This window comes from Lemur catta, chromosome 5 (assembly GCF_020740605.2).
Source record: "Lemur catta isolate mLemCat1 chromosome 5, mLemCat1.pri, whole genome shotgun sequence".
Classification (NCBI taxonomy): Eukaryota; Metazoa; Chordata; class Mammalia; order Primates; family Lemuridae; genus Lemur; species Lemur catta.
Genome location: NC_059132.1, coordinates 56,959,448 through 56,986,366, shown reverse-complemented (window position 1 = coordinate 56,986,366; position 26,919 = coordinate 56,959,448). Strand labels below are relative to the sequence as shown.

At 39.2% G+C, this 26,919-nt stretch overlaps 1 protein-coding gene across 2 annotated transcripts in view; it reads right to left on the bottom strand.

The window, feature by feature from the left end:
* The window catches only part of RNF144B (ring finger protein 144B), a 79,269-nt gene that overhangs the window by 21,115 nt on the left and 31,235 nt on the right, over nt 1-26,919 (bottom strand). For both annotated transcript variants that reach the window (XM_045551865.1, XM_045551866.1), the window contains 2 exons: nt 19,941-20,045; nt 9,882-9,942 (listed from right to left, as the gene is read on the bottom strand). In XM_045551865.1, the coding sequence (XP_045407821.1) occupies nt 9,882-9,942; nt 19,941-20,045 (166 nt within the window). The remainder of the gene's footprint in view (nt 1-9,881; nt 9,943-19,940; nt 20,046-26,919) is intronic.

Genomic DNA, 26,919 nt, shown 5'->3' with positions numbered 1-26,919 from the left:
CAAGGATCTTGCTTCTGCTGTTCTCTCCCCTCCCTCTCCTATATCATCCCTTTCTGCAGAATCATGAGTTCCTTTTGAGAAAAAAACTTGAAACAGGTTTTCTTGAAAAAGGTATTCACCGCACTCCCTTTTCTTATAATACTCTGAATGCTCTCCAAGCTGGTACTTCCCTGTCCCTGCACTAAAACCCCACTTGTCAAGGTCACCAAAGACTTCTCTGTTTCCAACTCTCAGTCCTTACCTCTCCCAATCTCTCAATAGCATCTGATCCAGTAAACACTCTGTAAACACTACCTTTACCTAGCTTCTGGATTAATATTTCTGGCCATCCTTTGTGAATCTCATTTGTTGGACCCACCTCTAAAACCTACAATGTCCCAGGGCACAGTCCTCAGATTGTTTCTTTATCTACACTTTATTCTTAGATGAGCTCATTCAACATCATAGTTTTAAACCCAACCTCTAGGTTAATGACTCCAAAATTTACATTGCTGGTCCTGACCTCTCCACTTACCCCCAGACTCATACATCCAAATGCATCTCCACTAGGAAATCCTGACAGTTCCACCTTCAAAATATAGTCCAAATCTGGTGATTTTCAGTACTTCTACATTTAACATATACTCCAATGCACCATCTTAGATTAGATCACCACCATAGCTTTCTGATAAATCTCTATGCTGCCACTTTGTTCCACTAGCATCCATTCTTCCTACAGCAGCCAGGGTAGTCCTCCAAAAATGGAAATCATATCACAATATTCCATGATCGAAATCCTCCAATGACTTCATCACACTTAGACCTCATCGTCACAATCTACGTGATCAGGCCCTTGACCACTACTCCCAAATTACCTCCTATGACTCTCCCTCTGCTCACGTAGCTTTACCACACGGGCTTCCTTGCGCAAACAGAAACCAAACTTGTTCCTGCCTCTGGGCCTTGGAACTTCCCTTTAACTCTGCCTGAGATGTTCCTCGTATACGTACTCACATGCTTTGCTCACTTCAAATCACGTCTTTCCTCAGATATAACCTCTTACAAGAGGTCTTCCATGAAAATCCTATCCAAAACAGCCTCCCTATCTATTTATTTCCCCTTACTCTTCTTTATTTATATAAATGGTACATACCACTATCTAACATTACTTTGTATTTATTATCTACTGCCCCCTACACACACACAGACATATACATCAGGATCCTTTAGGGCAAGATTTTGTCTTGATGATCACTGAATCCCCATCATCTAGGGCCGGGTTTCTCAATAACAACACTGTTGACATTTGGACCAGACAGTTCTTTGTTGTGGAGTCCACCCTGTGCATAGATGTTTAGCAGCATCCCTGGCCTCTACCCGGTAGATGCCCATAGCATCCCACCCTCCCAGTCAGGACAATCAAAAATATCTTCAGATATCACCAAATGTCCTCTGAAAGATAAATTCACCCCTCTCTGACAGTCACTCACCTAGCAAGATGCCTGGAATGTTGTAATTGTTGAATAAATGAATGAAGCAATATAACAGAAGTATACAAAACAGTACTGGTAAATCAAGTCTCTGTGGTAATAAAAGATAATGGAACTAGACATGTCAAGGTCCTGTGTTGTTCAACCCTGCATCCGGGTATTTCCAGAGAACAGTAACAACAACCCTGAGAGCTATTTGTATAGGGCGCTCCTGACGAAGCACTTCCCCCAAAGGAACAGGGATCCAGACATACAAGTCTGGCCAGATTCCACTGAAAAGGCATCTGAGCGCAGCAGGGCATCTGTCCTTCAGAATGCCCTTCGGTCCAGCTGCTCCTAGAAGAACAGCTTCAAGTACAAGTTGATAAAAGGTAAAAGCGCTGTTTTATAAAAAATACTATTATGATTCCAGTATGCCATTAAGAGCACAGTTTTGCTTTATATACCTCATGGAACAGGGTGTACCATGTAATCTACAGATTAGTAGAAAAGGAAGCAACGCAGAAGGGGCATCAGACACTGCAGCCCTGGGGTCTAACAGGACTGCCCAGAACCTGAACAAATATTGATGGACAGCAGGTGGTAGTCAAATTGCTGTCACAGGGAAGAGCTGTCTCCCTCCCGATTCTCTCCTCCACACCAGTGATCCCAGAGGAATCCGAAATGAAGTGAAGCTCCCACAGGAGTCACAGGATATTTATAAAGACACTTTTTAATACCGTTATTGTAAATTCAATTCTACCTCCTGGTGTTTGGCCTAGGAAACACAATTATTATACACATATACAAAATGCACAATTATCTAAAAAGTTTAAGGTTTAGTTGCTCCTCCCTTCAAATTTCTATTCCAAAGTTGGAAGAAAGTGAACTGGTGCATATTAAATTGATTTCTTCTGCATCAGCAGTGATGAAAGCGTCATGTAGCTTTGGGATGGGGGAAGTTCAGGAATCTAGAAAATGAGAAACCGGGGACCTTTAAGTCAGCCCCCAAACAATAGTGCCCTCAAAACTTAAATGAACATGATTTAGAAGTGATTAACTCTGCCAGACTTACATCATAGATAGATACATTCAAAGACTTGAATACAATTTACTTATGGGAAGTAGAATTGACCACTGAAATAAAGACTCACAGCTATCTGATCTTCAGATTCTGCCTGTTCGTGTAAATTATGCAAGGCAGGAAATGCTATTTAAAACTATTTTCTACTTCTGTATTCTGAAAATTATTGGGAAATAGAAAAATTCTGGAAAATTAAAACTGCCATGAGACCTAAGGACTTTGTCAGACCCCAATGATTATTTTTAGTTTTCAAAAACTGAATCCAAGACCCTTGGTTTTCCCACCCGGCACCATCAACTTTGAATATGTGGAGTTTGCTTTTTATTCTGTTGAATATTCTCTCAACTAACAAGGGTGGTTTTTCCACCATCCTCCACCATTGTGAGGCTGCGCCAAAAAAGACATCACATGAATTTTTATTATTGTGGGAAACACCATACCCCCAAGCTAATTTAATTATCAGCTGAAATCAAACTCTTTTAGTAGACTAATGAGAGACGGGAGGTGTTAAAAAATAAAACTGAGCAGATGATAAGGTCATTAAGTATCACACAGTCTTAAGAAGTGAGAAGGCCGGGCGCGGTGGCTCATGCCTGTAATCCTAGCCCTCTGGGAGGCCGAGGCGGGTGGATCGCTCGAGGTCAGGAGTTCGAGACCAGCCTGAGTGAGACCCCATCTCTACTAAAAATAGAAAGAAATTATCTGGCCAACTAAAAATATATATAGAAAAAATTAGCCAGGCATGGTGGCGCATGCCTGTAGTCCCAGCTACTCGGGAGGCTGAGGCAGGAGGATCGCTTGAGCCCAGGAGTTTGAGGTTGCTGTGAGCTAGGCTGACACCATGGCACTCACTCTAGCCGGGCAACAGAGCGAGACTCTGTCTCAAAAAAAAAAAAAGAAGAAGAGGGAAAAACTCTAAAAGAAACCAAATAACTACATAGAAGGCTCTGATGAGATAAAACTTTTATGATCAGATACAAAAGCTGGGGTGGAAGTATTTCACTAAGGGCAAATAAAAAAGCGAGATGAAACGCATAGAGTAATATCATAAATGTGGGCCGGGCATGGTGGCTCATGCCTGTAATCCTCATACTCTGGGAGGCCAAGGCAGAAGGATAGCTTGAGCTCAGGAGTTGGAGACCAGCCTGGGCAAGAGCGAGACCACATCTCTACTAAAAATAGAAAAATTAGCCAGGCCTCATGACCTGCACCTGTAGTCCCAGCTACTCGGGAGGCTGAGACAGAAAGATCACCTGAGTCCAGGAGTTTGAGGTTTCAGTGAGCTATGATGACGCCACTGCACTCTAGCCAGGGGAACAGAGCAAGACTTTCGTCTCAAAATTCACAACTGCAAAGATGTCGAAACAACCCAAGTGCCCATCGATACATGAGTGCATTAACAAAATGTAGTATATATATACTATGGAGTACTACTCAGCCATTAAAAAAATGATGAACCACCTCTTGCATTATCCTAGATGGAGCTGGAGCCCATTCTTCTAAGTGAAGTATCACAAGAATGGAAAAACAAACACCCCCCACATGTACTCACCATTAAATTGGTACTAATTGATCAACACTAATGTACATATATGGCAAGTAGCATTCATAGGGTGTCAGGCAGGTGGGAGGTGGGAGGAGGGGATGGGTAAATTCACATCTAAGGGATGCGGTATGTGCTGTCTGGGGGATGGGCACACTTGCCAGGCAGTGCAAACGCAATTTATGTAACCAAAGCATTTGTACCCCCGTAATACTCTGAAATTAAAAAAAATCATAAATGTGAAAACACAAAGTGCAAAGAGCCTTGTGAAGAATGCTGAGAACAAAAGGGCTGTCAAAGAAAGATGCAACCTTAGCTTGAGGATGCATCTGGAACTGTACCTAGCATAGGATAGATACTCAGTATATAAATAAGCACATTTTGAATACAGGAGTGAGTAGAATAGTATTAACAGATAATAGGAAAACAAATTTTTATTTCACTTCACTTTTTTATGAAGGAGAACAATATTGTAACCCATTTGTAAGAGTTCCTAACCACTATATGATAATACAAATATCGAAGAACAGACACATAAACCTAGCAAGGAACTGAAACAACTTGCAGTTACAGAAAGTAAAACAGGGTGAATGAAAATTAGGAAAAGTGCTTAACAACTAGAGATAGATAAGCTTAACACAATTAAAAAAAACTATTTTGAAAAAGTAGACTCTGGAAGTAACAGACAAGCATAATTGTAGCATTAATCGTCAGACATGTACTTTGAGAACCAGTAGAAAGGAAAGCAGTGATCATTAACACATGGCAAAGTTAGCATTCCCTTTCCTTTGTTAATATTGGACAGCTGACACAGAAAGGGAAACCCAGAAATATAGTAGTAGCCAATGGAGAAGTCACGGATGGAAAGTGGATAGAATAACCAACCAATGCCAAATAATGCTTCTTTGCTTTGTGCAGGGTGATGATTTTTGTGAGATCCTATTCAAAATGTTTTTCCCCGCAGACTTACATGAAGACAAAGACATAAAAGGCAACCTAATCAAATATGTAACATAAAGCAGAAGACAATTCACACACTGGACAACAAACTAAAGACTGAGAAAAGAACTTGGCAATAAGAATTGGAGAGAACTAAGGATAATTCTTATAACTAGAAAACAGGGCTGCATCTACCCTGAGTCTACATTTTGCCCGAGCAACAACAATCTCTACAACTCTGTCTCATAGCCCTGCCAATGAAATTTACTTTTAGCCAGTTAGTCATCTAACTCATTGACGATATTAGTGAGTATTTAATGCATTGCAAGATCTCCTTATAAACAGTTCCACGTGAAATATATTTCTATAACATAGACCTCAAAGTCACCTAGCTGATAAAGGTCTTGAGTTTGAGGTAGACAGGAAGTCTATTATGTAAAAATAAAATATACAATTTGGATAAAGATTATCCCAACCAAGTAAATTCCATTATGTACCACTTTATTAACTTAAACTTATTCTTAATTGAAATGTCTACTTGCCAATAATAATTATTTGTAATGGATGATAATGAAGGATTACATGATGACAAATTACCTGCCCAAATCACCCAAAATGGAAATATCCTGGGCCTCAGTTTTATTTTTTTTTATAAAATGAGGGGGGCAAACCAAAAGGTCATCAAATTTAACATACTACAATACTTTATGATAGTAAGATGTCTAATTAAATTTATATTTAAATTATAGGGTTTTAAATTTTGGCAGTTCCTCAAAAACTAAACATAGCATGATCGTAAGACCCAACAATTCTACTCTTAGGTATTATACCCAGAAGAATTGAAAGTAGGAACTTGAACAGATACTTGTAACCCAATGTCCACAGCAGCATTATTTACAATAGCCAAAAGGTAGAAACAACAGAAATGTTGATCAAAAGATGAATGGATAAACAAAATGGGGTATATACATACAATGGAATATTACATAGCCTTAAAAAGGAATGAAGTTCTGATACATCCTACAACAGGAATGGACCCTTGAAAATGTTATGTTAAGTAAAGTAAGACAGACACAAAAGGATAGATACTGAGTATGATTCCACTTATATGAAATATCTAGAATAGGCAAATAATAGAGAGAGAAAGTAGATTAGTGGTTTCTAGGGGCTGAGGAGAAGGAATGGGGAGTTATTGGTTAATGGCTACAAGAATTTCTGTTTGGGGTAATGGAAGAGTTTTAGAAGCAGACAGTGGTGGTGGTTGAACTGTATGAATGTAATTAATGTCACAGAGTTGCACATTTAAAAAATGGTCAAAATGACAACTTTTACTTTACATATTTTTACCACAACAAAAAAATTATAGAATTTTAAAATTTATATAGATGAGGACTCTTAGACAGTCTATGTGATCCTAGGCAAGTCTCAATCTGTCCAATTTTCAGTTTCTTCATCTATGAGATAAGATTAATGAAATTAAGTGTCAATGCATGAGATTCACAGTGGGGCATCTGCCTAGATAGAATTCATGAGAAAAAATAAATTCCATGTATAAATAAAACTATTTGGTCAACTTATAATGGAGCCAGGTAGAGATATACAATACTTTCTAAAAGAGAGGCACTGGCTCTGAGGCCTGCCCAACTTGACTGTAGCCAGACTGAATATATTATCACATCTAATGAAGAAATAAGCCAATCATAAGCAGGGTTGAATACTACAGATATCACAAAAAGCCAAGCACTATCTGGGGAAAATGAGAATCTTGACCAATGATAGCCCACGTGTACCTCGCCCATGGCAAGGATATTCCTACTATAAAGATGGATGTTGCCAATTAACTTGGAGTGTTCTAATCCTCTTCACAAGACCAGCATAATATCCACTTCAATATGAGGATATTTCCTGAAGAATGGTATGATTATCTCATCTGGACAAAAGGGTATAGGAGAAGAACATTGAGTGTACTTTAATATAAAGGTGGTACTTTTAAGCTATTTTTTTTTGTTTTTTTTGTTTTTTTTTTTTTTTTTAGAGAGTCTCACTTTGTCACCTTGGGTAGAATGCACTGGCGTCAGCCTAGCTCACAGCAATCTCAAACTCCTGGGCTCAAGTGATCCTTCTGCCTCAGCCTCCCGAGTAGCTGGGACTACAGGCATGCACCACTATGCCTGGCTAATTTTTTCTATATATTTTTAGTTGTTCAGCTAATTTCTTTCTATTTTTTTTTTTTTTTTTAGTAGAGACGGGGTCTATCTCTTGCTCAGGCTGGTCTCAAACTCCTGAGCTCAAACCATCCTCCCGCCTCGGCCTCCCAGAGTGCTAGGGTATTACACACCTGAGCCACTGTGCCCAGCCAAGCTATTAGTATTTTTATTACTAACAGCTGTTAAAGGTTTGGATGCTAAGATACGGAGCACTCAATAGGAAGTGCTTTGCAAGTATTAATTCACGTAATCCTCATCCCAACCCTATGGTATATGGACGATTATCATCTCCATTTTACAGATGAGGAAACAGAAGTGCAGAAATTTTAAAGACCCTTCCCACAGTTACACAGCTGGCCAGTGGTAGAGCCTGCAAATGCACTCAGACTCTTAGCCACTATTTTTAAAATAAACCAAAACTTTATACTCATCAGTGAGAACCAACACACAGAAAGTTTTAATTGCTGATACTATTAGAATAGTCCCCTAAAACATAAGCAATCAGGAATTAGGCCTGCTACTGACAGATGGGGAGCAGGAGTGGTCAGGAAGTCAGCGGTCGTGGGAGAAGAAAGTACGTGTGGGGCAAGGGAACACCATGGACAGACTGAGCCCCAGTCACTAAGTAGGACTGATGACACTGATAGGCCACATCTCACCATTTCAGAAGCCTGAAAGTCCAACCTAACTCTTTAGACTTTCTCCAGGTAAAAGCCATCAAATCATGGCACTTGCTACCAGCTGGTCATCCACAGGGCCGAATACTGGGAATGTCCATGTTCCAGTTATAATTGAGTTTTATAATGGGGGATATTGGGATAAAGTGGGAGAATGGCGGAGCAGGTGTTTGATGCCTCCATCATGTTTAGCTATCACATCCAATAAACAAGTATCTGGTGTTATAATGTTCAATCTAACCAGCCCATGTGAATAGATCAGGAAGGGCCACTATAAACTATCCCCATCATTAATTTCTCAAGTTAGCTCAGAATCCACACAGGACAGCTGCATCAGACTACGTCTTCATCCACTAAAAGTCAATTCACTGGACTCCCCTAATTCTGATTCCATTTTCAACATTCTATTTCCTGACTTCCCATCTAGATCTTTCTATGGGGCAAAAATGTACCTGCCATTTTAAATTCAAACAATCTAGTCTTATGAATTTAGTTAAGTGATCCACCCATGAGAGATGAATCCGCTTTTGGCTTGCTGAAAAAATGTCAGCTTTCTTAGCCTTTAAGACTAAGCCAGATCTTGGTCTAAAGTAGCAACTGCCATCCTATGAATCCCCAGCAAGTTTTCCTACTCTGTATCTCTTCATGCTGTGCATGGTTTTCTTTCTTTTTTTCTTGTAGCATTATCTACCTGGGTGGTTGTAAATATTAAATGAGATAAAGGTAATTGTGCTTACCAAACTTACTGGCAAATGACAGATAAATGTTCACTTTTCCCCCTACCCTCACCTCTAGGCTTTATTAATCCAGATTTATTTTTTTTTTTTTTTTTTTTTTTTTTTTTTTTTTTTTTGAGACAGAGTCTCACTTTGTTGCCCGGGCTAGAGTGAGTGCCGTGGCGTCAGCCTAGCTCACAGCAACCTCAGACTCCCGGGCTTAAGCGATCCTACTGCCTCAGCCTCCCGAGTAGCTGGGACTACAGGCATGAGCCACCATGCCCGGCTAATTTTTTTGTATATATATTTTTAGTTGGCCAGATAATTTCTTTCTATTTTTGGTAGAGACGGGGTCTCACTCTTGCTCAGGCTGGTCTCGAACTCCTGACCTCGAGCGATCCACCCGCCTCGGCCTCCCAGAGCTAGGATTACAGGCGTGAGCCACCGCGCCCGGCCCTATTAATCCAGATTTAAATATTAGCAATCAGAAAACTGTATGCCCATGATAGATTAGAGTTTTTTATATACTCAGTGAGACTATGCCAGTCCTATGAGTTCTGGGGGAAACAATTTTTCTCCTACTTCTCAGATGCTAAAAAATAAACCATGTAGCTCAAGGATATATTAGGGTATGGCAAGAGGTAAAGGGATCCTAAAAAAGGCCTTCCAAAAGCCTAAAAGGAGTAAAAAATATAATTCCTACAGATAAATGGACAATGTAAATAGAAAAGCTATATAAATTACCCCAAGTCCAAAGTGAGAAAGAAAATTAGTCTAATGCATTGTAAATTCACATTAGAATGAAACAGATCCAAACTCTCTCAACTATCACCATGCTTACAAAAGTAGTTATCACAAAACAAATGGTGAATATCAAGGAACAGTAAAATTGTCTGGGCTGGTTCATGTTTCAAAGCGGTCTTCGAGAGTGGGAAGATTGGTGGTAAAACACATTTTGAGAGTCACTTTCTTTTCTATTGCTGTTATTATAAAACCAACTTTTGCAAAACCTTTCTCACATGAGCCAAATTAAAAACACAAAACAAACAACATAGGGACAGTTCCATTTCCTGCTAGTCTGCATTTTTTTCTGGCTGTGGCTGAAAGGAAATTTTATGTTGCAATTACAGTTTTCCCCTTTTGGAGTACCCTTGCGGCCTTGCAGACAACCCACAGCTGCCTTAATCTCCCATGTGGGTAAAGACGACACATGTAAAACCACAATCACTATCAGGATAAAAAAAAAAAAAAAAAAAAGAGTGCATACCTCGTTCAAATTTTAATCGCTGATAAAGCTGGAACTGATCCACAGGTACCAAACAGGCAATCTGAAACCAGAGATATTAGAAAGATGAGATTTCAGCCATCAAATACCCATGAGTGACCAGCCTTTTATGGTTTCCTTTCCTGATTTTACTTATATTCTCTCTGACAATTGTTTGCAAAGTTCTCTTTCTTTACACTGTTCGTGTAGTAGCACATGCAGCAACTTTCATCACCCCCATTCCTCTACCACAGCTAGGAATCACAGTTCAAGGCACCAATCACAAAACTCATCAATCACTTCCCATTCTTTGATCAGTGGCTACTAAGACTAGACAACTTGGACTTCCCAAATTATTCATGTTTGAATATGGCAGATGCTCCTTTTCTCTCTACATTCATTTAAGAAATTTTTTAAAGATTATAATTCGAGCTTTGGAACCCTTAAAAACTAAGGTCAGGTAGACAGTGCCTCAGGAATTATGAAAGTTTCATTTGTCACCTAGGAAACAGTACCTTTTAAATAATCTAAAAATAATTTCTTTTGACAAAAATCACTGCATGGAACCCTCAGTTATAATACATTGATTATCTCAGACCCTAAGACATTTCTTGTGGCTAGACTACCATTTCCATTTCAGATGGCAATATGAACCAAAGGTTTCCTAGTAAACAATGATTCATATCTAAGTGACATTTCAGATTAATCATTTTTAAATTACATTTCAAAGGCAGATGCAGAAAAACTAACTGCTCTTTAAACTGGCATTCTAAAAATATTAATTCCATTGACGTCAAGATGTAAGTGTATTGACGTTGCTGAAAAGATTTATAACTAAGAAAATCAAAGGATTTGATATCAGCCTTCCAGATTTTCAGCAAGTTGATACAGGACACAGTCTTAGCCTTGTCAATTTCAACTCTAAACCATTACTTTTTTGGTAGAAAATGTACCTAGATAGAAGTTAGTTCTTGCAACTAACAAAAGGAAGTCTGCTTGAGAAAACTGGAGTAAGAGAATGATGTAGCTAAACTTGTATTTAACAAATAAAATACATTTAAAATGCATTTAAAATCTAATCCTCTGCCCTACAAAAATCATCTCATTTATTTATTTTGCAAATGGACCAAGCTAAGTTAGTTAAAATGTCTGAAGGGCCACAAAACAAGGAAGTTCAGTCTTCTTCATTCCAAGTATGGTTAAACGTAAATTTAATTTAATTATAAAAACATTTTTCCCCCAAATTTTCTTTCTCCACTTGGGGAGAAAATGTGTTGCATTTTCATCAGATACCTTAAATAAAAGCTCCTCCACAATCCTTGTAAAAGATATTATGGTCAATTTCATGTTATGTATATTTTACCACAGTTATTTTAAAAGTATGGTTAAACTTTTATTATACTGAAAGCCAGCTTTGTTCATCTGTTATAATACTACCTGGACGTCTTTCCTGAAAGGCAAATGTGTCTCAAATAAAATTCAGAGTTGGAGACAGAAGGTTCAGGCAAATGAAGGTTTGAGTGGCATTAAGGAACCAGGCTTGAGTTCTTGCCTTTGTCACTGCTACATGTGGGTGGCAGAAAAATAACCTAATGTTACTTCAACTTTGGGGAATGATGTCAACTGAGCCCAAGAGACCACAGTGATATTCTACGGCTCTATTTTTAATCACCTTCCCACAAGCTATTTGAGGTCTTTTATTCTATGGGACAGTCCTGTACCCAACTCACCCCCATCTCAAATAGTTTGTGAACTGATGAAGACTTTCTTTAAATCCTTCAAAATCAGCCCCTAAAAATTCTGATTTTTCAATGACAAGAAACTTATTAATATATAGCAGCTGTGTCAAATACAGTTTATGGAAGACAAGAAAAACAGAAGATGTTTTAGACACAGATGAAATGCTAATGAGAAAAATGACAGAAATTAATGCAGTTTAATAAAAGTTCAACAACAGTAGATATGGATGTTTAATTTTAAATTAGACAGATAAATGTCATCAAAGTACACATTACTACCAGCAGGGAAGTCATAGGTCTAATTTTTTTGTCTTTTACTCTACTTTGGATTTCCTATTTACTAGAAGTCAAAGGTTTGTATGGAATTAAGACTTAATAAGGTAAATCAAATTTTCTATTGAAATTTTTTATCACGAAAAGTTAATTTCATCACTTCTCATTTCTATTTGATCCTTTTGGAATAAAGATCACCTCCAGAACACACCATTCTCTTCCCCAGCCCCCAGTGTTTAGATTTGCATCTTCTCCGTATACTTGTTGACATCCTACGGTGGGTAAGCAGTGGGCTGAAGCCTTACCATACAATGAGGAAGGACCTACAGAAGCTAAACTCGGGGAACTTAAATTGCTCTGAAGGCAATAAATACACACTGAATTCAAAAAAGATCTACTCCTCTTGTCATCTGTTAGATTTTGCAGACTAGAGCTAATTTTCTGAAATGTTTCTATCACATTTTTTATTTAAGATGAGAGAAAATTGGTCCTCATTAAAAGAATAATAATGACAAATGATCTAAAGTATTAAATTCCTGGTTCTATTGTCATTTAGAGCTAAGTCACAATTGCTCAATGCCTCCATTTCTACCATTACAAAACTGAAATAATTGTGTTCAGATGATTACTGAAAAACTCAATCAGGCCGCAGGTAAAAGGGCTACAACCCATTTTTTGAGGAAACTCACAAGTATTCTAAAATTGACTTGCTAGACTGATAATCCTGGAGAATAGTAAAAGAGTATAAAGAGGTGTCTTTCGATATATATTTATCATCTTTTTTGTCAAAAAATTCTAAATCATTCAAAATCACACCAGAAAATTCTACAAAAAGTTCTCAAATTTGTATAGAGATTTCCTAAATGCTATTCCCCCAACTTCCCCTAATGATAACACCTTATATAGCCACAGTCAATACTGAAATAATGAAATTTACATCAATACAAGCAAATAATCTTCAGGCCTTATTCAAGTTTCACAAATTATCCCACCAAGGCCTCTTCTTCTGTCCAGATCCATTCCGGGCTACCACCTTGCATCTAACTTTGATGTTTCCTTGGCTTTCCAATCTGTGACAGCTCCTCAGTTTATCTTTATCTTTCATGACCTTGAAGTGTTTGAATAGCTCAGGCCAGTTATTTGTACAATGTTCCCCAATTGAATTTGTCCGATGCTTTCTCATAATTAGATTCAGGTTGTGCATTTTTGGCAAGATTATCACAGACGTGACCTCAGGGCCATTGGGAGCTGCACAAAAATAACACGTCTCATTATTCGGGATGTTAACTTTTTAACTTGGTTAAGGTGGTATCTGCCAGGTTTCTCCACCCTTTGTAATCAACAAATGTCTTGTAGGGAGATGCTTTGAGACCATACAAAATCCTGTTTCTCATCACACCTTTGCCCACTAGTTTTTGTATCCATTGATAATTCTTGTCAAAAATAATTATAACTATGGTATTTACTAAATAATGATTTTCTATTTCCATCATTCATTCTGCATTTGGTGATTTGAATTCTAGTGTAAGAAAAAGCTGTCCCTTCTCCCCTATTTATTTGTTTGTTCATTTTTTTATTTAGCTCAGCATGGACTGATATTTATTTTATTCAGTGGGTTCTAATCCATTATTAACCAAATCCATATTCAAGTAGTAGAAGCAAAGCTCTCTAAGTATCTTATCAACTCTCAAGAGTCCACTTCCCTCAGATCAATTATTAAAAAGTCTTTAACTTGATTTAAAGTTATTTTTGATACCTCTTTTCTGAAATTTGTGCTAATTTGCCTGTTAAACAGAAATTTCTCTCTCCTCCTATCCAAGCACAAAAGACCACCTTTCCTTTTCATCATCATTGTAGAAATTCTTTCCAGAATGGAAAAACTTTAATTCAAAGAGAAAATAAATTTGGTTTCATTTTAATAGAATTAGAACAATAATATAAGAACAATAACAATAAAAAGCCCCTAATTACCTACGATCACTATTTCTTTTGGTTTTGTTTCTGATAAAAATGAACCTGAAGATCATTATTCAATACACAGTTCTGATGAATGTCCTTGCTTCTTCCCTCCCACCTACAGCAGAGCATGACAAGGGAAGTCAGAGTCCACCTACATGTAGGGCTGCAGCCACTGCTATACACGGGTATCGCTAACATCCACAACTGAGAAGAAATGAGAAGTGAGGCACCCCTGTGGTTTTCAGTATTAACTATGACAACATTTGAACAAACGTCACCACCTACATTAACACTAACCCTACAAAAAATAAAGAAAAAAGGGGGCAGACAGTGGAGCCTGAGAGTGGTGTGTGTTCCCATAAGAAATGTTAATAAATGCAATATACATTGCTTTTGGGTTAGGAAACTATTTCTCAGTTAAGAAAATAAAATGGTTCAAATGGAAGTTAGCGATCAGCTTCAGGCAAGTATCATACAAAAGAATCTGAAAAGCCAGTACAGAAGAGGAAAGCACCCAGACTTGAGTTAGGCTTGGACCTTTAAATCTGCGGTCCCCAAACCCCGGGCCTCGGACCAGTCCTGGTCCCATACTGGTCCAGGGCCTGCTGGGAACCGGGCCGCACAGGCTCCGCCTCCCCTTCCCCGGTGGAAAAATTGTCTTCCATGAAACCGGTCTCTGGTGCCAAACAGGTTGGGGCCCACTGCTTTAAATCATGTTTCCGGTACAGTTACTTTTAAAAATTAAAGAAACAGGCTGAGCATATAAAAAGCAGATCAGCACACCTGGAAATGGAATCGACCGCTAGTCGATCATTTCAACCTGCCAAGGTTTTGGCAACTTTTGAGGTATTGTTACTTGTGAAAGTAAAAGCAGGAGAAACAATACTTGCCTTATGGATCAATGCCTAATCGCACTAATACAGAAACTAAGAATGTTTTCCATCTCAAGCCAGAAAATAAGAACTGTTCCTCCCAACAGAGAAGAAAAGCGGCACTTTCACCCCATTCACCTGAGTAAAACAAACAAGCTCAAGTCCCCTTACCTAAATCCTAGATGACAAATCCTGACTGGAGAAAACAAGAGGGCATCATTGTCTGAAAGGCAGAAGGTGGGGACCCCTGGGGTAGTGAAAGACAGAGAGAACTGGAATTCCAGGGCCAGTGGTCTTCTTCCCAGTTTACGGCAGAGGGCTGCATTGGCTGTTCTTTGTTCACATGTTCTGCAGAAGTTTCGGTATACTATGAAACCACGATCATCTTCCCACATCATCCCCTGCCTTTTCTCCCTCAACTCATCCACGGATAAAATGAACACACATACATACATGCAACCCATTCAACCCATCCCTGCTTAGTTTTCCTATATTTATCTTTAGTTAAAGAAGAATCTTAGAATCCTCATATGCAGTTTTAAATACATTCTAAAACAAAATTTCAAAAATGTTCTAAAACAAAATTTCAGCTGAGAACATCAAAAAAATATCTATGAATTCTGGCTTGGCGGATTCCTTTATCCCCCACTGCCCCAAAGTCTCACTCTTCTCCAGCCAACACATATTGCAGCTAAAGGGCATTACAGACATACTCAGTCCCTCCCCATTCAGATCCTGAAACCACAGTAACAGGAATATGGCCTCTTGCTGGAAGATCCTCATCCCTCCTCAGCCCCAGCTTCCCACTGTGATAATGGGAAGGAAGAATGTTCAAAGAAGAGGTAGGGCTAAAGGGAGATCTGGGGAGAACATTTGGCTCCCCATATCTAGCAGCCTTTCCCAAAGCCATCCGAAATAAATATGCCATCCAAGGAAAAACTATTTATTTTGCAAATGTAGCTTCAAATTCCTTAGTACTGTATTCCTCCCCTTCCCCCATCCCTCTGGCCCAGGCCTCCAGAGTGGCCCGCCCTAAATCCCTTCCTATGGAAATTCTGGAGCCCCCCTCTCTTGGCAGCTGCACCCACTCTTCCTCCGATTTGTGCTGTGGCACTAGCAGTAAAAGGCAGGCTGTCCGTTTCAGTAACCCAGGACTCAGAAAGAGGATTAGTGGGTGAGAAGCTCTTCCCTGCCTTCCACCACCAGCTGGCAGTTGGAGGCAGTTAAATTTCTCAGGCGCTTGCAGGTACTATTCAGACAGGGTTATACACTCAGAACTCAAATTTTACACGGCCCGGACAAGTGGTTCAGGCTCTCCCAGACGTGACGGTATGCTACTTCCGTAACACCAGACGGGAACTGCTTAAATTAGACATCACCTTTTTTAACAGGGCTACTCACTTCAAGCAAAGCTGTGCCTGAAGTGACGCTATCAGCATAAACAATCTGTGTCCTGCCTTTCATAATTCCATGTTGGACAAGATTCCTAGATCAAGTACATTGGAAAAGCTCCACAGAGCAACAGCTGAAAGTACCAGATGATGCAACGAAGGAAAGTTTTACTTTCTCCTGGCTCCCAGCGGGTTCACCTCCAGCCACAAGTCCTCCAGAGTCACTGTTTTTCACAGGCTTCCATGACGCTGAAGGGAAAGTTGCCATTTTCTACTATTTCCTTACATTAGGAAATAATCCCATTGGTATCTGGGGAGGGGGAATTGGCTCCAGGACCTCCCATAGATGTCGAAATATTCAGATGCTCAAGTCCCTGATATAAAATGGTACAGTGTATTTGCATATAACTTATGCACATCCTATTGTGTACTTTAAACGATCTCTAGATTACTGAAAATACCTAACACAATGTAAATGCTAGGTAAATAGTTGTTATACTGCATTGTTTAGGGAATAATGATGAGAAAAAAAGCCCGTGCATGTTCAGTACCAACACAATTTTTTTTCCTAGTATTTCTTATCTGTGGCTGTTGAATCCATGGATGCAGAACCCATAGAAACCGAGGGCCGACTGTACTTGAACTAGGCATTAAATGCTTCTCTAATGAGGCTATTTCTAAGAGATAAAAGTTAAGAGGCAAGGCCACAGCTGAGCCAATTTAGAGGCATCAAGAAGGCAGCACAGGGAGCACAGCCAAGCGTGTAAGCTAGAGCCACACAGGCAAGCACTCCGAGGAAAGAGCTGCGATTCCCAGTGCCCTCTGAAGACGAAAAACATGTTAGACTTCAACGCATTTTGTAAGACAATGAATGATGAGGAATCACATAGCATAATAGAAATAGCAGCAGGACAAAGGGAACCAGGCTTAACCAGGATTATTTTTAACAAGCGAAGTATATTCATGTGTCACTTGTGTGAACACTTTTTAAAGGGTGGAAAGAAGTAGTAGTCCTGGATATAGAGTCCAGTGGAGCATAATGAGAATGAGCTCTGTTGTAATATACTCAATAATATGTGGATGATGAGCTCTATATTATAATAATAACTGTATGTGACGGAATCTTGATGCAAAGCAAGTTAGAAAGGAAGGTGGAACGGCCCAAGTTCATGGGTGTATGGTATTGACTTTGAAAGGAAGAGCCCCATAGAAACAGATGAAGATACCCATATCTCCAATATAACCTTCCATTCAGTTCTCAGTTCAAAATGAGAAACAATCACCATCACCACCACCACATTTGTTTAATGACTCTTAAAAAAAAAAATAGTAGCGAGTTAGTTAAGAACATCTGATTACTGCACATTTATGCCCATCTTTGGTCAGACTCTCAGCAAGACCGACAAGTATGGAAATGGCCTGCTAATGTCCTGCAGGGTCTTCTCCCTCATCTAATGAGAAAAAGACTTTGGAAAATTTAAGAAATACTATAGTTTAGTTTGGAATATGTTTTTGTTCTGTTTTTTTTTTTAAATAGATTTTTGTAATTTTTAAAGAGCCATTATGGGTTTGTTTGACTTTAATATATTGTCTAAAAGTAAAATTTGCTTTTAGAGTAAAACTGAATAAAGAGACCCAGAAGCAGGAAAGTGTGAGTGAGAGGTGGAATACAAAGAGAAAATATCTATACAAAGAAAATCAGAAGACGTAAGCTCTATTCTAAAGAACTTGAGACAAACTGTGGCCAGTCTTGACTGGACGCATTAGCCCTGACATTCAATATCCCACATGTCAGTGCCTGATGGCTACCATTTACTGAAAAGTCTAGAACAAGACTATGTAATTGAACTTTCTGCAATGATGGAAATGTTCTGTTCTGTGCTGTCCAATCTGGTAATCATTAGCCACCGTGGCTATTGAACACCTAAAACCAGTTACTGACTAGCATAACTGAAGAACTGAATTTTTAAGTTTATTTAATTTTAATTAATCTAGATTTAAATAGCCACAGGTGGCTAGTGGCTACTGGATTGGACAGCATAGGTCTAGAGTATAGGACTCTGATGAATTTCATAGGCTTGTTTTGAAATTTCAAACTATTCATTTCATTTATGTTTAATAGATTTTGCATACATGAATTCAGTAAGATTTCACATCAGACACAGCTCTTACTGCCTGCCCCAACATTCTCACATTTCACTTTTATAACTATCAGATTTGTTGTCTGTTTAATGTCTCTGCCGGATCAGAAGCTCCACGAGGAGAGCACTGGTCGCCTGCCTTATTCTCCTCTCTATCCTAGCCTGGAAGAGGGCCCAGCACACTCTGTGCTCTTTATTAACACTTGTTGACCGTTCAGGCACCAGAGGAGTAAGTCAAAAAGGAAGCATCTTTCCTGGAAGGATTATGCATAGACGGATCCTTCCAAACACCAGAGGCTCATCTGAAAAATAATTTCTAAGTGACATAGATCAACAGTATTCTTAATAGCTAGTCTAATCCCGCCCCGCCCCCACTATAATTTCCTTTTATCCTACCCACACAAAAATAAACAATATTTCTCACCACAGGATTTACATATTCAATATTACCTTTTTATCGAAAAAAATATTTCATAATTTCCTTAAAATGAGTCACTTTTAAGCCATTATGTATTCCTTTTATGTATCCCTAAAAGATACTTCTACTTCACTTGTACCACTCAGCTGATATTCCATAAACTGAACACAGGATACCCAGATACAGATTGGTTAGAAATCATCTATACCATCTGACTTCTTTGTTTACAAAGCGAAGGCTATACATGTAAAAGCACATATATTCATAAAGCATGTACAGTATATATACATGCACATATATTTATTTCTACATACACATATATGTGCACTATTGAGCTAAAAATTACCAAGTCCTTACCTACCTAGTTCTACTCTTAAAGTCATGTAGTTATGATGGTTAGAAAGAACTAGATTAGAATTATATCTCTTCTACTTTCTAGATATACACTTTTGGGTAAGTTACTTAAACCTTCTGGGCCTCACATTCCCTATCTGGAAGTAAGACCCAATTTCATGAGGTTTGTTGAGAGAATTAGATAGTATATTGGCCACAAATGCAACTGGAAGGGTGCCTGGTGCAAAGCAGGTGTTCTGTGTTTGCTGAATGAATAATTTATTTCATCTGTTTCTTGGGGCATCTTTCAGAGGCTCACACACCCCCTAAGAATGGACAAGAGTTCATTATATTCTGATTTAAAGTGAACAGGGTCTGAAGATGAAAAGGCAGATTTAAGGGTGAGTCAATGACCAGGGATTAAACAAACAAAAGAAAGAGTTAAATCAAACTTAAGAAAATGGGAGAAGGACTCACTCAAAAAAGAAAGATATTTCTGGTTCCTGATGCAGATCAACCAAAAGGCCTCTCTCTGATGCTTGGAAATGGTTTGATTCAGGCTACCATTGTAAAATCAAAATCGTTTATATTTTCTGTAACTGTGGCTAACCTATGGTCTATTTATCTCTAAGGTAATAAAAATCACAAGACCACTCGCTACTCAGCCTCCAAACCTCATGTTCAATAAATTTGATCTCTAGCACCTTTGCCTATGCCAGAGCTTCTTCGACACTCAGGATGGCTTATATAAACAGAACTGAGCTAAATGACAGCTTTAACAGTTTCTATAAAGAATCCAAAGGTACGCAGCAATAAAGTATGCCTTTATAAAGTTAATCTCTGTATTTCGTTGCTAGACTCCCTGGTATGCAGGTACGTAAAGAGTCAAGATGCTAATAAATAACATCAAGGGAAGATTATGGCAGCCATACATACCTCAGCTTCCTGCAGGGTCCCGTGGTTTAGACACACCATGTCTGGGCAAGTGATGGGAGATCCACATCCTTCTCGGATTGCCAGCTGCATATACTGTTTCAGGCACTAGAAGTTAAGGAGGAAAAAGACAGACAATTACCCACCCTATTACAGTAGCATAAAGGTTGCCTAACAAAACCGACCACTGCCTCTTCTTCCTTAATTGGCTGTCCTGGGCTCTTGTACTCAGCAAACATAAGTTATCACAAGTGTGAATGCTAAGAGCCATCCTTTGGAAAGAAAGCAGAGACAGGTGATTCATTGTGTATGACTTCATCCTAAGAGTTTATTCAAGTCAGATTCTTGCGTGCTTTCCCCCACCACGGATTGCGAAAAAAAGAAACACTCTTTTCGAATGGCAAGGCCTTCTTCTTACTTTTTTTTTAAACTTCTGTGACTTTCCAATTCCACTTTTATTTAGTAGCCCTCTCCATCAAAGTTTGCCCGAAAAGTAAACAGAACTCTGTGACCCTCACTGAGCTAGCCAAACAGAAGCAAAGTAAGATTAAGGCAGTGACTTATTTAGGAACACACTTAGAAGCAAAGGCACCTGGGGAAGATAATGTTAAGTTGAGAAAGTCAGGTGACTTCCTGCTAATTGGGGATGGCAAAGACAAATTGGGAGAATAAGACCTTCCCAAAAATATGGGCCTTGGTGGGTGCCATGTTGAGGAGGTTTGAGTAGAAAAAAAGGTACTTGTCACCTGGGGAAAGAAGAAATTGGACAGAAAAACAGAAACCCAGAGAAGAAAAGGGGAGAACACCAAGAACAAACTTGGTCTATTCATTCATTGCCTGTTGTGTCCGGATCTTGGGCAGTGGGTAGAGACATGAGTCCCACTGAGAAGGCAGGAGAGGGACTTACAGTTTTGCAGAAACCTCTCACGCCTCCCCCTCTCCCTCCCAACCCATCTGCACACACCCACAGGAAACTAAAGGCAGCAAATAAAACTCTAAAAAATCCAAAAGTTGGCTCTTCAATTTCTACTAATTTGCTCATAATTGCTGAGCCCTTTTCAATATGCATGACAAAAAAAAAAGTCAAGCTCAAAATGTTTCAGGAGTATACCCAACCAAAAATACACAGCTAGTCAATGAAGTCATGACTTTTACAAAGTAGTGATTACTTATAACTGGGTTTAGATGTTTCAAATTTATACACTTATGTATCAACTTGCTACGTTAAAAATATTGCCATTGCACCAACCTTTTATAAAAGCATAAACCATTCAATAAAATTCTATGGTCAGATTACTGAAGACATAAATTGTGAAGTCTCTTCCTTTCATTAATCATCTTTATTCATTTTCCCCATCTGAAAATAAAACTAATGTCACTATTATATTACTTCAGAAATATAATCATATATTTATCTGATTGAAACAACTGTTACAATGTACTGATGGATCAATCAGGGCAAACCATTAAACCAGATTTGCATCTCTTTAAGCAGCTAATAGTTCCCTTTCTCCAAGGAGTTAATTTTTCCTATGATGTTCACCACAGCAAAAACTAGAAAATAACTTAAATATCCAAAATAGAAGAACACAAATAAATTTTGCTAAATTTAGGCCATGGAACACTGCAGAATCATGAAAAATGCTTTGAAATGATATTCAAGGACACAGGAAAATGCTTGTGATTTAGCATAAAGTGAGGAGTAAAAGATATCTGGGAGCAGAAGTCGTACCAAGTCACTGTTCCCCTAGATTGACCTCAATAGAGATAGTATATTTAACCTTGACTTTCTTATTCAAGAGAAGGGTGAACAATCACTTGCTCTAGGATTTCCAGTGCTAAGCATGGTCTGCAGTACCAGGAAGAGTGGTACACAGAAGAGAGCAGCAGCAAGGAAACATGGGGAAAAAGTTCTACGGTCAGACAAAACCCCAGAGGAACAGTAAAGACGGCTCACAAAAAGGAGTGTCATACCAAAAAGGAGTGTCATACCAAGAGACAAATGAATCAACGATGGGAAAGCCTGTCCATCCTGTTCCAACAGCCACACCTGTTCCACTGTTACTGCCTTGATCCTTCCCCCACCCCTAAGCTGCCACTTAAAGAAACATAAGTAAAAAGACTCTGTATACTCTTCCAGCTCAAGGGAAGGTACTGGAGGAAAACAAGGTGCAATAAACTTAAGATCCTTATATCTGGGTTCTAAACCCAGATCTACTTTAACAGATGACAATGGGAAGTGACTTGACCTATGACCAAGACTTGCCTCCCTTAATTTTAAAAATAAGGACAATAATACCTGTTATGGATACCTCACAGGGTTTAACACACATATGCACATGTGAAATTTTATATCCCAGAAGCCCTTGGTAAATTTGCAAATTGCAGAATATCAGGTCATATTATTACTCCTCTTCTAGTCTTAGACTTTCTATCAAAAACTTCCTGGGAAAATGTTAATCCTTCGGCCTTCTGAGATATCCTTTCTCCACTCCCTGCAGGGGACCAGTTAAACCACTTACAGTGGAGAAGCTGTGTAGACAGAACAGATATTTGTAACAGAATATCCACATGCCTCTATGCAAGCCTCTCCTTAGAACTATTTGGATCTATGGAAAAAGACTGTTAAACAGAAACCAAAGATACTTCTGCGAGTCTTCATAGGCAAAAAAATTCATTTTGACTTACAAAGCAAATTTGTTACACTGAAATACAGGCCTCCCTAAGAGCTTATAATGGATGTTCCATTTGCTAATGTAATGTTCTTAGGCACACTGCAAACCACAATCCATCACCTAATGAATTCTGAAACTTCCCACAAGCACACTCCTGGCCGAAAGTAATATTACGTGTGACCCATGATTTTAGTAGAGAAGTTAGAGCTCTATACGCTGACTACAGGGTTTACCCTTTGCTTTTAATTCTAAGAAACACTGGTTCCAGGCAGAGATCTGTTAAGTGCACGTTGCTGCGTAATCCTACAGCACAAGCACTTAGGCACCATCAGTGTGGGATGCATTCCTATTCAAAGGCAAAGAGAGGAAACAACCAGTCCTACTTATTGCTTCCTACTGAATTTTCATATGCCTTCCATTATCTTTCACTAAAATATTTAATCTCAAAGCCTCCCTCTCTTCTTCAATACCTCTGGCTAAAAGCACAAAAGAAAGGAAAACATTCACAAGAACACCAAGTGTAATTACACAAACCAAACATAGGTAAGTGGTTAAAAATTCTGGGGGGAAAACTGACATCTAGCTTGTAAATAAAGACAGAAAAACATAAAGAAAAAAAAAGAAAACTACCGTGATTTAGTAACATTTTAAAAATTACATTCCATTAAACATATATCTAATACGCAATTTTCTTAACAGCTGACAAATTCTAGAGAAATGTTTCAAATGAAACATTTCAAAACCCAAATGCCCCCAGAAAGAAATAGCTTTTTCTCTTGAATAGTCAACATTTTACTTAGTTTGGTAGAACACAGAAGTATTTTTAAGCCACAAAGGGTCATGTATAATAACAAGGATTGTTCATCAAACTCACTCCACCAACCTTCAAGGCCTCAGAAGGGATCTAACGAAGGATTTAACTACCAAACACATGGTGAACCGGATGACTCATATTGTCTCTTCCAACTCTGAGAGTCTATGAATTATGTACAATGGAATCTTCCCAGAAAGGAGTTTTTCCTAGACCCCTTTCAAGGGTGATAGTTTTCAGTGTACCAGAGGCATGGGCATTCTTCATTTATAGACTGGGAGAATACCACTTGTCTAGCCTGCTCTCAGGTCAGTGGAGAGTCCCTCATTAGAGTAAATACATAAAATACTCTTAGAAGTGAAAAGAGGCATATGAATGTAAAGTATAATTGGAGAATGCAATAGAAAGTTCTGAAGCAGACGGCAGCATGCAGAAACGGAAGCCCCTGGGAGATGGGCCTCATGAGGGCTGGGGAGAGAATAGGTTCTGTAGGGAGGAAGGCACTACTTGGTGCCATTAAAGTTTAAATTGACCTCCAGGACCGTGGATGACTCTGGACACAGGTGCTGGGGTCCTGAGGTCAAAGCAGGACTGGCAGCCCACCTGGCTTGAAGCCAAGTTGATAAACTACTGACCTAGGTTTTCTCATCCTAGCTCAGCCCTGAGTGGAAAGGAAGGTGGTGAGGGAGGAAGTACCTAAAGGCCAAACCCCAGACAGGCCTGAAGCGCCTTGTTTTGCTTTTTGTACCTCCAGGTACAATGCGTACATTGAAGTGGATATTCCGTAAAATGCAGACTAACATTTCTCTGCCTCGGAACACAATTACATCACAATGTCTCCACTGTGTTCTAAATAACATCTCCGATGGAGGCCAACATTCTGTTAATTCCACTTCAGACTCTGATCTCTACACATGAGCCAAGGAGAAAGCTTTCTTTGTTGGATGCGGTTGAGTTACATTATTAGTACAACTCAAGATGGTATCTCTAGCAACTCAAAAGACGACACACCAAAAGCATGCAGTTTGAAAAACTTCAAACAAATCAACAATCTATAGCTAGGCAGGAAAATGCTTCCTGGTGTAGGAAATGTTTTTTTTGTTTTGTTTTGTTTTGTTTTGTTTTTCCCCCACGAAACCCCTTTCAGAGTCCTTGGCTTTTTGCCAATGTGAGATTACTGATGGGGATCGACTTCTCCCTCATAGGTGTTTGCCAGCCACACAGGACATGGAAGGACTGATAGGAAAACCTGACACCAAGTAATTAAAAATAAAAAGCCCCAACTCAAACAAGCAGCCATAAATAAGCACAGTTTAAAACAGACCTTAGTTTTACAGTTCTCATCCTTCAGCGGCTCTTGTTGGAATAAGAGCCTTCCCTGCCGCACCTCCCAGTCTGGAGGGCACCAAGCCCACCTGCCCTCGCAGCCTCCTGACACCCAGCTAGCACTGACTTCTCAAACTGGGTGCAAGGGTGTATTCTTGGGAGTCCAAGAGTTCTTCATGGCAAGATTTTTCCCATTTTATATTTACTCAATGATCTTAATGAAAGCATGCTCTGGACCATCTCGGGAAACTCCTTATTTCCACCCAACTGCCATGTTCACACTTGTGTCTGTGGTGCCGTCCTTCTTTGCCAGGTTGGAATCCTTTCATTGTCACAGGCAGATGAAAAAAGAATGGAAGAATTGGGGCCCAGTAAAAGCTGTACAAGTCAAGTTTGTCACTGATTCCAGCGGAGAAAAGTAGCAGGATCACTGAATTTCCACTTACTTACTGGAATATGCCAAACTCAGAGCCTAACTTAAAAAGTGACTTAACTGAAGCTAAACATTACCCATCACATTGGGTAACATGTTAACTTACATTTTAGTGGTCTGTAATTTTCGTCAATACTCATCTTGTACATTTCTTTTGGTGTTCTTACTAAGAGATGTATACCTAAATATGCTCACATAGTACCTTGTATTATGTTTGTATCAGTTTTAGTAAGACTATAATAAAAGTAATCTTACAATAGCTCAGTATTAAGGTTCTAATGATTTTCCCCTTCAAAAGGAAGCCACATAAATCCACTAAAAGGAAGGAGAACACAGCGATTCCCAGTGGCAGTGGGGCTGGTGGTATTGCATTTTCCCCTGAGGACATATCAGAATATCAGACTATCCAAAGGCAATCTTATAAATGATACAACCCTCCCTCCCCTCCCCCAGTTCTCCAGAAGACTTGACTTTTTCTCATTACTTTCCAGTCTTCCTAATATCACCTTAGGTATCACCAGATGTTAACGAGTGAAGTATGATATGCACACGAACAAGGTAGTGCTTAGCACCCTGCACTGCAAGTCACTGTGAACTTGCTTCTCTCTCCAACAGCTCAGGGGTTCCTTGAGGGTCTGGATCACATCTACTACCCTTCATGTCCCCTAGATGCACCTACCACAGGACCTGGCAAGTGGGAGACACTCAGACTTTTATGGGAGCTGAGTATCCCTAGTCTGAAAATCCAAAATCCAAAACTTTTCAATGCCAGCGTGACACTCAAAGGCAATGCTCAAACATTTCTGATTTCAGATTTTCAAGTTAGGGATACCAGATCAATAAGTATTAATATAATGCAAATATTCTAAAATCAAAAAAAAATCTGAATTAGTCTGGTCCCAAGCATTTCGGATGAGGGATACTCAACCTTTGCCAGCTTTGTGGCCACTCCTTCAGCTCCAATCACAGAAACATATAAACCGCCCCCCACGCATCCTTCCTTCCTTCCTCCTTCCTTGACTCATAGGAACCAACTCCGCTATTTTCTGGTTCACATTCCCTCCTGGCTTCCAGAAAATTAACCTATTGATTATCCATTTTCTTTCCTATGTTCTGAATTTTTCCCTACCTACTAGGTCCTCCTTCAGCAGTTAAACATATTCACAATATCCTAATCAAAGAACAATAGCAAAGAAAAACAGCCCTCTATTACTCCTCTCTCTGGCTGTATACTGCTTTCTTCATTCCCCAACTGTACATGGTCAAATGTTTGAAAAAGTTGTCCTCCTTCACTCCTCTACCAACGCCATCCCAATTCCTCTCCTACCACCTAACTGAAATGGTAGACATTCCATCTCACTGACCCCAGTACACGTTTCTTCCTTCCCAACTTCTCAGCAGTATCAGATATAGTTAACCACTTCCACCTTCTTGAAACCTTCTCTTCCCTTGTCTGTATACATATATACATATATATATATGTATAATTACTGAGATCTAATTAACATGCAATTCACCCATCCAAAGTGTATAATTCAGTATTTTTTAGTATATCCATAGTGTGGAACTATTACTAGATTTGATTTTAGAATATTCCTTAATCCCAAAAGAAACCCTGTGCCCATTAGTACTTATTCTCCATTTCCTCCCCAAATCCTCCATGCTGCAGGCCTAGGCAACCACCGGTCTACTTTCTGTGTCTTATGGATTTGCCTATTCTGGACATTTCGTATAAAT